Source organism: Microcaecilia unicolor, chromosome 2, assembly GCF_901765095.1.
Source record: "Microcaecilia unicolor chromosome 2, aMicUni1.1, whole genome shotgun sequence".
Lineage (NCBI taxonomy): Eukaryota > Metazoa > Chordata > Amphibia > Gymnophiona > Siphonopidae > Microcaecilia > Microcaecilia unicolor.
The window spans coordinates 604,697,926-604,714,406 of record NC_044032.1 but is presented as its reverse complement, the minus strand read 5'-3'; the positions used below and the strand labels follow the sequence as shown (position 1 = coordinate 604,714,406).

At 44.5% G+C, this 16,481-nt stretch overlaps 1 protein-coding gene across 3 annotated transcripts in view; it reads left to right on the top strand.

The window, feature by feature from the left end:
* The window catches only part of FNIP2 (folliculin interacting protein 2), a 156,418-nt gene that overhangs the window by 55,131 nt on the left and 84,806 nt on the right, over positions 1-16,481 (top strand). For 2 of the 3 annotated variants that reach the window (XM_030191602.1, XM_030191600.1), the window contains exon 1: positions 6,821-7,235. The exons of the other annotated variant lie outside the window; for it this stretch is intronic. In XM_030191602.1, coding sequence (XP_030047462.1) covers positions 7,105-7,235 — 131 coding nt within the window. In that variant the 5' untranslated portion in view covers positions 6,821-7,104. Of the gene's footprint in view, positions 1-6,820; positions 7,236-16,481 lie in introns of those variants that run through there. 3 annotated transcript variants of the gene reach the window in all.

Here is a 16,481-nt window from a genome sequence, read left to right as displayed (position 1 = left end):
GTGAATCATAACATAGGGATTGATAAGGGGGGAAAAAAGGGGTTTGATGATAGGACAGGGGTTCTCAACTTAATCCTTGTGACACGCCCAGCCAGTCTGTTTTTCTGGATATGCACAATGAATATGCATATGAGAGATTTGTGTGCATTACCTCCCTTGTATGCAGATCTTTCATGCATATTCATTAAAGATCCTGAAAATATAGCTGGGTTGAGAGCCACTGTGGTGGGTAATTAGAAGGTGAGGGGCAGTGCAAATTCATGGTTCATAGTATATGTAAAAAAAAAAAAATCCAAGTCTTCAGAGTAATTTCTGTCCATTTTAAAGTGTCTAATCGATTTAGCTTTGAAAAGTCATATATTCTAGATTTTGTTTGAATTTCTCCCTCCTCCAACTAAGGTAGGGGGGCCGGGAGGGGGTTCGGAGTTCTTTTTACCAGGGATTCGGCAGACAACTGGAGGTCCGCCCACCCCTGTCGCTCGCTGGGAGGGAGGGAGGGGGGTTGGCCGGCAGCCACTGGACCACCAGGGACCATTTTCTGGGGGTTTGGGGGGGGGGCTGGAGACCCACCGGATCTCCATCCCTCCCTGAACCTGGGGGGATGGGATCGTCGGGAGGGGGACCGGACCTCTAGTCCCCTGTCGTTGGGGGGGGGGTGCTTTGCGTTGTTGGGGGGAATGGGGGCCTGCCAGCATGCAAATGAATGCTGGACAGGGCTCACCATTCCTCCCCAATGATCTGCAAACCCTAACGCCAGCTTGGAGCTGGCGTAGGGTTTGTCGCAGCCAGCGACCCAATCTTTGGCGCGCTGGTCACTGATCATTGGGGATGAATGCGTTAAGCCCTGTTTTTGCATGCTACTTGCGCTAAGAGCCCTCAATCGCGTTGTTTCACTTGCTCAAGGGCTCTGATCATGGGGCGATAGCAAACGCCAGCGCTAGTACGTTGCTAACAGCCTCTAGCACTGGCGTTTGCTTTAGATCATCTGCCCCTGACAGACTTGGATAACATGGTGGTTGAGAAGAGATTTTGAAACACTAGAGGATAGAGTAGAAGGGTCAATAGCCTAAAGATTCCTAAATGTATTGGTTGAGATTGAACTGGACTAGGGGGGTGTTTAAGTGTGAAAGTATGATGGTCAAAGAGGGGAAGAGCTGAGGTGCAGAAACTGGAGAGTGAGCAGTTGGAGAAGAAGATAAGATTAAGACAGTGGTCATTCTGGTGAGTGGGGGTAATGGAGCACAGTTTAAGATTGAAAGAGGATGTTAAAGCAATAAACTGAGAAGCATAAGAGACAGAGGGAACATTACCATGACTGTTAAAATCCCTAAGAATGAGGGAAGGAGATGAAGGTTCAAGAAAGAAGGAAAGCCAGGCATCAAAGTTAGTGAAAAAGGAAGAAAGGGATTTATCAGGGGGTCGATAAATGACTGCTACTCAGAGAGGCAGAGGAGTGAATAGACGGATGGAGTGGACTTCAAAGGAAGAAAAGCAGTGAGACTTCGGTGGAAGAAGAGGTTGAAATCTACAAGAGGGTGAAAGTAGTAGCCCAACACCACCTCCACGGTCAACCGGGCGAGGATTATGGGAGAAAAGGTAACCTCCATGACACAGGGCTGCGGCTGAAGCAGAGTCTTCAGGGCAAAGCCAAGTCTCAGGGCAAGCAGATGCAGAGTACAAGAGATAACGAGGTTGTGAATGTAGGAAAGTTTGTCTCAGACGGAGCAGGCATTCCACAGAGCACATGAGAAAGACAGGGAAGAAGGGGAGAGGAGAGGAACAGAAATTAGATTGGAGACATCATGGTGTGACCTGCACGAATAGGATGAGAGCTGATGCGGAGGACCTGGATTGGGATTGATATCCCCAGCGGAGAGCAGGAGAAGGAGCAAGAGAGTACGGAGAAGAGTAGGAGAGGCATGACGAAGGCGAGATGTACTCAGATAGAATGGAGCTGGTTGAATGGAAGGAAGGAAATGTTGAAGGTTGAGAGCTGAGAAGAGATAAGACAAAAGAGATGGTGAGATGATGAAAGCAGAAGGTAGGTAATGTGTTCCTGCAGTATATAGTGGTTTTCAGATGGAGAAAGAGATTGGGAAGGGACAGTACCAAGAAGAGAAAGTGTACTGGAGCCGTAAGAAGTAACTGGAAGAAAATACAAAGTGTATAGAGAAAATGCTTTGCGCGCTGCACCTGGAGTGAAGGTCCTGGGAGGATCGAGGTGGACCTGAGAATCACCACGGAGAAGGCTGTGAGAATATGCAGATGGGCTGCAAGTCCTCCACAGCACCTGGAATGTTCCATTCCAATTAAAAGTGTATTCTAGTGTGAAAAAAATGATATCAGGTAACAATATTCACATCTAATTAATAGCAAAGAAATCAGGAAAACAGAGTTGCTCAAAATGTTGGCACTTCCTTGCTTCCCAAGATTAAGAACAAGACTAAGTTTTTCCTTTGAATACCTGCTTTCTGCAGCTCCTTAGTCTGGTCCTCTTTTCTCCCTGACCTGGGATGGAAACCCCCTGGACACTGATGCAAATCTTTCACCAAGCCACAGCACTTTTGTCTTTGACAGAAGTGGACTCCCCTATTGCAGGCAGAACATTGGCGCTGCATATCTTGCAGACCAATGTATAAACTACTTCTTTTGGTTTATAAGGTTCTTTATTGTGGTCTACTGGCATATTTTTCTCAATTTTTGCTGCCTTATTGCCCCTTGAGAGCTCTTCGTTCCTCTCAATCTCATCTTCTTCAAGTCCCCTCAGATCAATGTGTCCTTAATTAGGAAACGGCTGCTTAGTATTCAGGGTCTTCTCCCCTGAAATTCCATTCCAGTGGATCTTTGAGCGGAGCTGTGGAGCTCTTTACCTGTTTTTAAGATTAGGCTAAAAACATATCTGTTCCGTAAGGCATACAGACCTTAGTGGGGTTTTGCAGTGTTGCTTTCAGGCCTCTTCCTGCTTCTCCCTTTTCTTGCTTATTGTATTCTTTTTTCTATGTGTAGTAATTTATAGTTATTAATTGTAAAATGCTTTTTTGACAGTGTTCTCTAAAGTGATACATTAAGTTTGAAATAAACTTCTCCGTTTTGGTAAAGAAAGTCAACCTCCCTTTCTCCTTAAGCATCCTTCCTCTCCAGTTTTTGTCATCTCCTCATTATTACCCCTTCCAGTAGCTCTGTTTAAACACTTTTATTGGCACATAAAGATCCCTCCCAATGGGCATGGTTCATACGAACCACTCTATCTTCAGTATCCTATATAATGTAGTAACATAGTAGATGACGGCAGAAAAAGACCTGAACGGTCCATCCAGTCTGCCCAACAAGACAACTCATGTGTGCTACTTTTGTGTATACCCTACTTTGATTTGTACCTGTGCTCTTCAGGGCACAGACCGTATAAGTCTGCCCAGCACTAGCCCCGCCTCCCAACCACCGGCTCTGGCATAGACCGTATAAGTCTGCCAAGCACTATCCCCGCCTCCCACCACCGGCTCTGGCACAGACCGTATAAGTCTGCCCAGCGCTATCCCTGCCTCCCAACCTCCAGTCCCGCCTCCCACCACTGGCTGTGGCACAGACCGTATAAGTCTGCCCCGCGCTATCCCCGCCTCCCAACCTCCAGCCCCGCCTCCCACTACCGGCTCTGCTAAACGCACCTCCAACATTCTGAAGCTGGCTGCATGGCTGAGGCATTCCTGCTCTCTGTATCCATCTCCTGAGTTGACATCACGTACTTCCGGGTTCGTCACAAGCAGAAGTGACCAACCACACGAGGTTTCTCGGCTTCAGAATGTTGGAGGTGCATTCTATTAAATAGGATTGGTCAGTTCCTTGAAGCATAGCCAAAGCTCAGCGTCCTGCACAGTAACGCTCAGACACCAGAGAGAGAGAGGGAGGGAGGGGGGGGCCTGACACCAGAGGGGGGGGGGTATCTCTGTCACACACACACACTCTCTCTCTCACACCCTCTCTCTCACAGTCAATGTCTTTCTCACGCTCACAGTCAATGTCTTTCTCTCTCTCTCTCTCTCACAGTCAATGTGGAGGAGTGGCCTAGTGGTTAGGGTGGTGGACTTTGGTCCTGGGGAACTGAGTTTGACTCCCACATCAGGTACAGGCAGCTCCTTGTGACTCTGGGCAAGTCACTTAACCCTCCATTGCCCCATGTAAGCGGCATTGAGCCTGCCATGAGTGGGAAAGCGCGAGGTACAAATGTAACAAAAAAAGTCTTTCTCTCTCTCATTCTCACACACTGTCTCTCACACACTCTGTGTGTCACACAGTCACTCACACACTCTCTTGGTCTCATACACTCAGTCTCCCAGAGAGTCTGTGTCTCACACACTCTCTCTCTCTCTCTCTCTCACACACACTGTATCTGTGTGAAACACGCACTCTATCTCTCACACTGTCTCACATACGCACTTGCACACACTCTCATTCTCACACACATACTTACACCCAGACTCTCTCTCTGTCTGTCTCTCACACACACACTCACACATTCTCTCTCTCTCACACACAGTCACTCTCACATACACTCTCTCAAGCATACACACTCCAAGGAAAACCTTGCTAGCGCCCGTTTCATTTGTGTCAGAAACGGGCCTTTTTTTTTTTTACTAGTGTTTCCATACACTTCTGGTAAAATCGTGATCTGCTTTCCATGGTTAGCTTAGGCCATGGCTTCCCAAACTGTGGGCTGTGATGCTAGATGGTGTCAAGACCTAAGTAGGCCCTCCATAACAATGTCTATGGTGTTTGCTGCTGGTTGGTTGTGAGCTTTCTGTGCCACTTGAATGGGGCTGTGGCCACAAAAACAATCTGATAGTGTGAGGCTAAGCTTTTCTTTATTGCATAGATACCAAAACTGCTAGCTGTCTTAACGTTCCCAGAGCACTGATAGGCAAGAAATACTTGTGTGCTGCTACTTGGGTTATTTACATAAAATTTACGTTTATGTTGGGAGACCTTCAGCCACTTTACCTGCCTCCCATTGCCTCAGGTTATCACTTAAACTTTCAGCTCTTCATGCAGACACTTACCTAAATACAACCGTTGTACAAGAAGATCCACTGTTTATTTCTAAGATAAGCAGCATCAAATCTTGTTTTACTGTTCTGGGATCTTGCCAGGTACTTGTGACTTGGATTGGCCACTTTTGGAAACAAAATGCTGGACTTGATGGACCTTCAGTCTGTACCAGTAAGGCAACCCTTATGTTATGTTAAGAATGCATGCACATAGTAGCATTTATAAAATATTTTACTTGAAATTTTGTTGGTCCCTGAAAAGGAGAGCATGATTTTCCAGAAATAGTCTGTGTTTGAAGCCTCTAACAGGTTGTGGTATTTTTTTTTTGTCTGTGTTTTTTGCAAATGTCTGCATTCAGCTGACATTTGACAGTACTGAAATTTCAGTCCTGACGTTTACTGATGTAGATGTTACACATGGGCCTGAGAGGACTCCTCTTTATGTAAATATGCAGGAGGTATGGCACTGGCATTCCAAGATCATGCTCTTGGGTGTTCTGGAACAGGTATTTAGGTGGTTGTGTAAGTAAAGCTGGTGTATTTAGAATCGTCTTGTCTAGAAAATGAAACTGCACCAGTATGTGGAATAATTCAAATTTTAGAGAGAGATTTTGGAGCATGCTTTACAGTTTTCCTGTAAGGAGCCAGAGGCAGGAAACTAGCTGAAGAAAACCAACACTAGGTTTCAAATGTCCACTTGACTTGAGGATCAAGAGTATTATTGGGTTTCACCCATGGTAAAAGACTTCCAGTTTGAAATCTTGGTGTAGGTAAAGAGTAGCAGCTTACTGTGTAGTGAGGTGAAGTATTTTGCAGTTCTGTAACTGTTGGGTGAGCAGAAACACCCCATTCATCTTTTCGGGATAGTCACAGGGTGGCTGCTGGATGTCAAGCGGGTCACAGGCAACAAGGTGCACCTTGTGCTTTTACTTGCCCAAGTTGGTTCTAGATGTTGTATTGACAGGGAAGGAAGTAAAGTATGCAGGGATGGTTGGATTATGATAACATCAGCAAATTTGACTTGGTTACAGTAACCATCGCTACTGATTACATCTCGTTTAATGATTAATAGGCAGGACAGTGGAGAGAAAGTGGCTTTGTCCTTAATCTGCATGTGATATTTTGGCAGAGAGGCCACTGTCCTGCGAACTTTTCCTTGTCTCACTTGTACCTCAGGTTAGAATATTTTGGCTAGTAGAATCTTTGGGAGGGGGGGGGGAACCCAACCATACCGGGACCATCATACAAGTCTCGTCTTAGTTTCAGCTTATCCGTGATCGTGTTGTCTGTAAATACGTACAAAGCCCGCCTATTTGTTCGTATTTCTATACAAGGGTTGATAAATGTTTAATATTCTGGCGCTTGCGTGCAAGCAGACTTGTGCTTTCCAAACGCTGTGGACCCGAGGTGGGTAGGTGGTGGTGAGTTCTTGAGCTCCCGATGGGCAGTTGCTTGTTTGCAATGGGGAAGTGCACTGCGGAGCTCTGCAGGGTTGCGAAGAGGTGTCAGATGACTTCACTCACATGACAGCCATTAAGAAAGGAGGGCAGCATTGTGGCCAATGTTGGAACAACCTTGCAGCCCGTGCTGAAGCGGTGCATTTTCCAGCCTAGCCGTACGGGCTGATCTTGTGACCAGAGTTAATTACTTACTGTGCGATCTCGTGCTGGGGAAACAGATATACTTGGTGGAAGCAGAGTCAGCGTGGGCACTGCTAACTGTCAGCTGCTTTTGGATCCTGTTTGCTCGCAGGAGCTGCAGACAGGCGCTTAAAAAAAGTCTGCCGCATCTCTTTCAAGATGCTGTGAACTTGCAGAATAGGAAGCGTGTGGTTGGCTGCTTTTTGCTTTATACAAAAATAATCCTTTGGAAATGCATTTTCTTGAGGAGGACGAGGAGGAGGGGAAAAACGGCCACAGGTGGCTCACAGGGACCCTGGGTGGAAGCTGTTGGGCGGCGATCGCAGGCTGCTAAGCCCCCCCGTCCTTCGATGGTGCAGAGAGATTGCCTGGGAAAGGGCACTTGGGACCAGCTGGAGAGTGGAGGACGGTGAAATAGCCGAATCATGTGCGGGGCCACACCGAGGGCAGAGGAGCAGCACCCCGGGAGCCCGTCGGAGATTGCCAGGAGCTGCGGTCGCTGCACGGAGCTAGGGACGAAGCAGAAATGCAAGGCTGCAGACGAGCTACGGAACAGGTAATGGCCGGTGGAAATCACCATACGCGCAGTGCTTAAAAGTAAACGTATTTGAAGCTAGGCTGACTGAAGTGACTTGGTTTGCGCGAGTGTTGGCAGGTGGAGAGATCCCCTGTGTGGTTTGCCTGAGAAGGTGTAGAAAGCTCGACTATTGGTCACGTTTCCGTCCCTGGATTTTACCGAGGAAGCAAAGGTACTCAATTTTAGCACGTTCATGATCGCAGAAAGACCCTGAACCTGCACGTTCTAGTTCACGGTGTGCAGCATCCTTAGGATAGAAATGTAAACATTGCGCTTCTACTTTTGTACTCCCCTCCCCCGCCCCCATCCACCAAAACTATATTTACAACACAAATAAGTACAAAACAATTTGCGTTTTGGAGAATAGTATTGGGGTAAACAGTCTTTACAGAACTGTAGCTGGAAGACTGTTTTTGACCAGGTATTTACTCACAGATAGTCTCCAGTTAACAATCCGAACAGGTTATAAGTGGGCTAGGAAAATTTGGAGTTTTAGCCACATTTCCAAGTAAGGGTTCAAGACTACTTTACAGCATTTCTCATACATAAGCATGCAAATATGGAACGCACTACCAAATATCATAAAAACAATGCACGACCTAACAATCTTCCGAAAACTACTGAAAACCAACTTGTTCAAAAAGGCATAACACAAAGATTCATCGTAAACCAGTCAGTCATTCTTGCAACATTCTTCCCCAGGCCACATGCTCATAAAAGTGAACATGTCTTCCACACCTTAGATTACAAAAGAGCCTTAGCTTCCATTTGCAGCAAACTAAAGCCCTTAAAATCCACACAGCTGTTTTTTCTTCTTCTTTTGACGCCAGTCTCTGTAAACCTGGGCTTGCAACAGCCAAACACAATCTTTCAAACTGAATAGCTGATTGCATCTATTTCATTCTTACCCACCCCCCCCCCCTCAAATTAAGGAATTTCTATTTAACATTTTCAGCCTTTTTTTTTTCAGGTTTCCATTTTTTGACCTGTCTGCAATCTGGACCATCACTGGTGCATTGAGTGTGGTTGGTCAGTTTTTGCTGCTAGCATTGAATCAGCTGATTTTGCTATCATTGTTTTTTGCCTGATCTCCCAGATGTAGAGGATGCCAGCAACTTCCAGTGTAGGCATTACCTGATGCACATCCCCATGGTTTGTGCTTTTTGTTCCATTTTGCAACTACATTCAGTGGTTGACATAGTATATACAGGTACTTATTTGTACCTGGGGCAATGGAGGGTTAAGTGACTTGCCCAGAGTCACAAAGAGCTGCAGTGGGAATCGAACTCGGTTCCCCAGGATCAAAGTCCATTGCACTAACCACTACTAGGCAACTCCTCCACTAGCAGCATTCCATGTAGAAGCCTGCCCTTGCAGATCAGCAATGCAGCCACGCAGGCTTCTGTTTCTGTGAGTCTTGACGTCCTGCACATGGAATAGCAACATTCCATGTAGAATCTCAAATAGCAGTAACAGAATCTCAATAGTAGCAACATTCCATCTAGAATCTCCAATAGTAGCAACATTCCATCTAGAATCTCCAATAGGGAAAGGGAAATAGGACTTGATATACAGCCTTTCTGAGTTTTTTTGCAACTACATTCAAAGCGGATTACATATATTCAGGTACTTATTTGTACCTGGGGCAATGGAGGGTTAAGTGACTTGCCCAGAGTCACAAGGAGCTGCAGTGGGAATCAAACCCATCCCCCCTGGGTCAAAGTCCACTGCTCTAACCACTAGGTTACTCCTCCACTTCCAAGATGACAGCTAGGAGTTTTGGTGGCTGTCGAAGCGCAAGGACAGCTTCTTTTGGGAAATGAGTTCAGCCCAAGTACACTGCATCAGAAATATTAACTCCAAAGGACCATGGTGCTGTGCTGGATGTTGGGAATTCTTTCATCACCCTTCAGGTCAAACCCACCCTCAAGGTCAAACATCAGCAGAGGTTATCAGGACTATATCCAAGTCCCACATAGAAAGATCAAGGGATTCTGGTACTTCAGGGCTTTGAGTTTATTTTTACATTTATAGCTCACTTTAACCAAAGTGGGTTACAGAATTAACATAACAAAACCATAAAAATATACATAACAAAATTCAGTGTGTCTAAATGGCAGTGAAAACTGCCATCATTCCAAAAATGCTTTCACAAAATAGTAAGCCTTCAAATACCTCTTAAAGTAATAAACATTTGCACATAGTCTCAGAGTCCCTGGAAGTTTATTCCACAACAAAGGCCTAGCTATTGAAAAAGAAGGGGCACAGGTCTCTGCGTAACGGCAAGCTGTGGCAGATGGTACAACCAATTGCTTCATCACTTCCAAACGCAGCAATTGAGTTGGCTGGTAAGTATTCAACCCTTTCCAAAAACAGAAATAACATGAGATGATTTTGGCAACCCTAAAATCAAATGTGCTGCCACATTCTGGATGATCTGCAGAGCCAGGAAATGAGTAGATGTCATACCTAAATAAGGAGAACTACAGTAATCAATTTCGGTTAATACCAGGCTTTGCACCACCATCCAGAAAACTGAGGCTGGCAACATCTTCAGTTTTCTCGGCAAATAAAGCTGTAAAAAAGATGTAGGTATCACTTGATCAATTTGAGGTTGCATTAGCAGAGTGGAGCTCTGGTCTAAAGTTTCTAGTGAGGAGACCTCCACTAATTATCCAAAAACAAACTAGGCATAAACTCCTGCCACTTTTAAACTTCATTGTGTTTTGCTATTTTACACACTTTATAGCAGTCCCATGAGCTTTTTCTTTAAATCCTAAGAGGTTGAATAAATTTTTATTCATTTTATGTGATATTCCAGCTGTTTAAAAGTATTTGTATCCTTTCCTTTTTCCTTGTATAATCCAGTGAGTTCCTCCTGGTTATTTGCCACTCTGAGAGCTTTCCCCCAGTTTTTTATTCTCACTTTACCCTGTCCTTTATAACCTGTCATGGCAATGGTAGTTTTGGGGCTAGAGAGCTATCATCAGCAAAGTAGGCATCTATGAATTCCACTAGTAGGTGTTGCTATGAAGTAATGGTTGGTATCACCTCTCCTTACCTCCTCTGCCCCTCCCCCCTTAGTCATAGTAGCATAGTAGATGATGGCAGATAAAGACCTGTATGGTACATCCAGTCTGCCCAACAAGATAAGGAATGATACATTACAGACATATACTTGATCTTGATGTGTCCTTGCTATTTTCAGGGCACAGACTGTAGAAGTCTTCCCTGCACTGGCCTTGCTTTCTGATTTGCTGGAGTTGCCATCTAAGCACCGCTAAGTTTGTTTGGTTCCATTCTTTCCATGCAGGATTCCTTTGTGTTTATCCCATGCATTTTTGAATTCCGTCACCGTTGTCATTTTGTCATTTCCACTACCTCCCACAGGAGGGCATTCCAGGCATCTACCACCCTCTCCATGATAAAGTACTTCCTGACATTCCTGAGTCAGCCCCCACCGTGTCCTAAATTCATATACTCTAGTTCTGCCAACTTCCTGTCTCTGGAAAAGGTTTGTTTGTAGATTAATACCTATCAAATATTTTAATATTTTATCATATCACCCTGTCTTTCCTTTCCTCCAAGGGTATACATCTTCAGGTTATCAAGTCTCTTCTTGTGTGTTTTGCAATGTGTCTTGCAGTGCAAACCCCATACCATTTTCATCTGAATCACTTCGAGTCTTTTTACATCCTTAGCAAGATAGGGCCTCCAAAATTGAACACAGTACTCCAAATGGGGCCTCGCCAATGATTTGTACAGGGACATCAACACCTCCTTCCTTCCTAGGAGCCTAGTGGTTAGTGCAGTGGACTTTGATCCTGGGGAACTGAGTTCGATTCCCACTGCAGCTCCTTTTGACTCTGGGCAAGTCACTTAACCCTCCATTGCCCCTGGTACAAATAGTACCAGAATATAATATGTAAACCGCTTTGAAAGTAGTTGCAAAAAAACCACAGAAAGGCGGTATATCAAGTCCCATTTCCCTTTCCCTTTCTGTAATCAGCCCAGAGAAGGGTATAACCAGAAGAAGAAAAAGTGAGACTTGGCTCCAGAACTCAAACTTTGGTGCTCTATGTGGCACCCCTGAGTAAGCCCCAGATTACAGGGCAGCTTGGTGTACAGGTGATATCTGCCCACATTGAGCTATTTTTCCAGAGGGCAGGATTGAGATTGGCAGGAAATCAATTTGCAGACTACAGGGTGATACCCAGCTTGTTCTACTAATTTCTATAGCACTGCTAGATGTGTACAGCACTGAACTAAGCCAGAGAAGGGAGATGATTTGTTTCTAGTCCAGTCTACAGCTCAGCCTTTCGGCTAATCAATGGATGGCCATAATACAGTGAACTACATACTACTACTACTACTACTTAACATTTCTAGAGCGCTACTAGGGTTACGCAGCGCTGTACAATTTAACAAAGAGAGACAGTCCCTGCTCAAAGAGCTTACAATCTAATAGACAAGTGAACGGTCGGTCCGATAGGGGCAGTCAAATTGGGGCAGTCTGGATTCACTGAACGGTAAGGGTTAGGTGCCGAACGCAGCATTGAAGAGGTGGGCTTTAAGCAAAGACTTGAAGACGGGCAGGGAGGGGGCTTGGCGTAAGGGTTCAGGAAGGTTGTTCCAAGCATAGGATGAGGCGAGGCAGAATGAGCGGAGCCTGGAGTTGGCGGTGGTGGAGAAGGGTACTGAGAGGAGGGATTTATTACATACCCTAGAACTGCAGTGTGGGAAGCAGCCTTTTTGTAGCCCAGCTATCTGCTTATACTGCCTGGTGCAGGAGTCCTAGACATACCCTGCAACCAAGGAAGCAGGCTAGGAAGGCAGTCATCCTATTTGCTCAGCAGCTTTTATGATGAAAGAAGGAAAAAAATGTCATCTGATAGTCTTGTGCTTTTTAATGGACCTCACGTGGAGGTGAGAGGGGTTGTGTCTGGGAAGGATGTAGCTGAGGCTTTTGTAGGTTGATCAGCAAATGGAGAAGGGAATGAAGCTATGAAACTGGTGCAGTAATGAGATACTGAAAAGAATTAACAGGTTTGTGTGTGTTATAAAGCATGAATTGAAAAAGGGGAAATGGCTTCTGTGCAGTGTCAAACACTGTTTCTGTTGAACTTGACTGACAGCAATTATTTTTCTTCTTTGTAAAACTTCAGTGTATTTAATTATGTTCATTAAAACAGGATTGTGAAAGGGTTTTTTTTTTTTTTTTTTTGCATTGGCAAGTGTGTTCTTCTTAGGGCCCTGTTTACTAAGCTGTGCTAGCGTTTTTAGCGTATGCTAAAATTAGAATGTGCTAAACGCTAGAGACCGCACCTACGGAAAGATATAAACAGGATGGAGTCAGTTCAGAGGGCAGCTACGAAATTAGTAAGCGGTTTTGAATGCAAAAATTATAGGGACAGGCTTATGAACCTCAACATGTATACGCTGGAAGAGAGGAGGTAGAGAGGAGACATGATAGAAACGTTTAAATATCTCAAGGGCATTTATGTACAGGAAGAGAGCCTTTTTCAAATGAAGGAGAGCTCTGGAATGAGGGGGCATATGACAAAGTTAAGAGAAAATAGGCTTAGGAGTAACCTAAGGAAGTATTATTTCACAAAAAGGATGGTGGAGGTGTGGAATGGCCTCCCGGTGGTGGTGGTGGAGTCTAGGACTGTTCCAGAATTTAAAAAGGCATGGGATAAGTATGTGGGATCGCTTAGGAACAGGTAGAATTGGGGGTTTCAGAGGATGGGCAGACTGGATGGGTCATATGGCCTTTATCTGCCGTCATTTTTGTGTTTCTATTTGTGGAGGAATAGTCTAGTGGGTTAGTACAGCAGCCTGAGAACCTGGGGAACTGGCAAGTCACTTAAACCTCCATTGCCTCAGGTACAAAATACATACCTGTATGTAATATGTAAACCGCTTTGATTGTAACCAGAGAAAAGCAGTATAGCAAGTCCCAGTCTCTTTCCTTTATACGTCCCTACGGGCGACTTAGCGTTTAGCATGTTCTAATCATTAGCGCATACTAAAAACGCTAATGTGACCTTAGTGCTGCTTAGTAAACGGGACCATAAATCTGTTAGCGATCAACTAGAAAATGTATATAGTCTAGAAATTCTCCCTTCTCTTCCTCTCCCCATCTTTCCACCACCAAAACAAAATTTTTTTTCAGCAGAGTGCTTGTATGCCCCTGATTCTATTCCTTTTCTGCCTCCCCCTCCCCCCAAATGTGTGCATCAGTGGCACATTGGTTTTTCCTTGTATACTGTTGGGCTATTTGTAGGTGTAAATTTCACTTCTACAATCTTGCTAACATATTTATTTGTTGTTTTATTTATTAGGATTTATTTACCGCCTTTTTGAAGGAATTCACTCAAGGCGGTGTACAGTAAGAATAAATCAAACATGAGCAATAGACAATTGCAACAGTAAAAATATTCAAATAATGCAAAGTATGGCATAGTATACTACTTACAATATCCTAATAGAGCTAAAAGAGCTACAAAAATAGAAACTTAAGAGAAGCTCTCTTTCAATCAGTATAAACTGGACTTCAGAATTGCGGTCAAATTCATAAAGAACTTGAAATTATACATTTCAACAAATGGAGCCTCACGAGTTTAGGGTGCCTACATGGATGGCTAAACCCTTTAACAGACTCCTCATCATAGGCTCCTCTACCCCAACCGAAACCAGCCACAGCGTAAAAAACTCTCTTCCGGAGAAAAAAAAAAACACTGTGACAAGAAAACGGGGGTGTAGAGAGTCGCAAAATTTATACAAAATACCGCAAGAATGAAGTTACAGGTTATCACCTAATATGTGCCCGAAAAGGGACTGAAAAATTACCTTCAAATATCATTAATAGTGTAGAAAAAGGTTAATGGAATCCAAGTGTAAGCAAAATAGTCACTTAGCTTCTTTCATCGATGAGGCAATTAATAGCCTACAATGCCGGGGCGCCACTGACTTCAATTATATCCTGGAGCCATAAATCTCAGCGCGGGATCCCCTGTTTCGCGACTGCATCAGGAGGAAGTATCCACCATTCAGCTGTCAGTCCTTCCAAGCTGAATGGTGGATACTTTCTCCTGATGCAGTGGTGAAACAGGGGAGATCCCGCTGTCGGGGATTTGAAATCCATCTTTTCTTAGTGAAGCAGGCTGAAAAGTGATACATTTGAGTTCAGAGTACACAAGGTGGTGTAGTTCCAAGTACAAGTCAGTATACCTACATCAGATTATTTATAAATTCCCAAACACATTACAACACTGTTTGGCTCCTTTTTGTCTTGCCAGGTACTTGTGACCTGGGTTGGCCACTGTTGAAAACAGGATGCAGGACTTGATGGACTTTCGGTCTGTCCCAGTATGGCAATACTTATGTACTTATGTAGATTAGTGGTTGACTATTGCAGTTGTACTTTATGAAAATATTGATTTTTAGATGCCATGTCCACACAGAATTTATAGTTGTGTAATCTACATAGTCTAGTCTAAAGAGCTTCAACTATTAGTTGTATTTTTCTTCATAATGCTGAAAATGTCTTCACAGAAAACAGCACGTCTGGCAACATGAATATTTAAGGAACTTTTATCCTTTGTCACTCTCAGGGGATTTCCTGGAACTGCTCATCCGTTTTCTAGAATCCCTTCACTCAGGCCTCCAGTGTTCTTTGGGGACCCTCTTCACAATTTCATGAGCTCCCAAACCCTACCTTTTAGGGCTGTCTCCCCCTCCAAATTGCCCAGGACCACCCCATATTTTAGGGACCTTCTCTTCATTGGGCTCATCAGATTCCCCTTCCTCCAGTTTCAGGGTGGCGCTAGCATGACTTTCCTTAAGCTGTGGTGTGGCACGCTCAGAGAGAGAGACTGGGCCGAGCCTGATCGCTGAAGTGAGCCAAGAGAGGATAGTGAGAGATAAGCAGATACATGCTGAGCTGCCTTGGAGCCTGGAGATCTTGGATTGGAAAGAAAATCTTTGGACAATTTTGAAAATGGATTATAAAGAGAGAAATGTGTAACCCCCTGGGGAAACTGATGATAAGAGAAAGTGTTGAGGGAGTTTTCCCCCAGGGATTACTAATGGTGAAGTCTGTTGCAGAAGACAGACAGAAGGAGAGAAGGAATGCCAGACATCAGAATAATTCTCTCTCCTACAATATGGGTGGTAGTAGGTGACAAATAGTTATGGATGTTATGAAAATATGATTGTGCTCTTATGCAAAGGGGTGGGATTTCGAAAGAGATAAATTCACCCTTGTGACTCAGAGCTGGGTTTTTGGTAGCCTGATATCCTGCTGAGGCCCAAGAAGCTGAGGGGGTATCCTGACTTGGCACAAGAAATGGGAGCTGCAGGGGCATAGTGAAGCATTTCTGCCCAGTAGCAGGGGCGAACTGAAAACAGTACAAGCTCTCTGGGGTGGAGGGATTGAAAACCCCCAAGAGGTGAGCAGGAGAAAGACCTGCTAGTTAGGGTGGTGGGTGAAGGGAACTGCACCTCGAGAAGTGGACGGACAAAGGAGATCTAGTCCATTGATGGATCTGGTGGCTGAGGATGAGCCCAGCGGGACTTTGCAGAGTGACAAAGAGGCCAGCCCTGGACTGTACTGCCAGGCAGGATGGGACAGAACCCACCAGGGGTGGGAAATGACAGTGAATCACATAAGGGGTTTTAGCTGTCATTACCATGTTTGCCAAGTTTATTGTTCAAGACTGTTCACATAATCCTATTTTGTTAGTAAAGTTGGACTGTTTTTTTTTTTTTTTTAATAAAGCCTGGCTTGTGTGTGTGTGATTATTGGAGCAGAATCTGGGAGAGACTGAGCAGTGGAAGTGAGACCCCCCCCCCCCCCCACCAGACTATTGAGATTTAGCCTGGCCCCAGCCTACACCCTATTTCACCAAACTTTTTTTGTTTTTTTTGTGAATTCTGGTCCGGGTACCAACCCTGAAGAGCTTAGCTGGCACCTTGAGGTGTTGAGTGGGACCAGGGTTACAAATGCATACTAGTTTTTTTGTGTTTTTTTTTTTTTTTTGCAAGTTAGGATTACCAGTATCTGGGAAGAGTACCGTTTATTGCAAGTTGAAGGCTATGGATGAATGGATCAGATAAGTAGCACATATTTGATTATTTATTGAAAATTTCAAAATTAAAAAATACATTTACAGCAGTTGAGAATGGAAAAATGGATGAGAGCAAAATTCGGTGTGATGACTA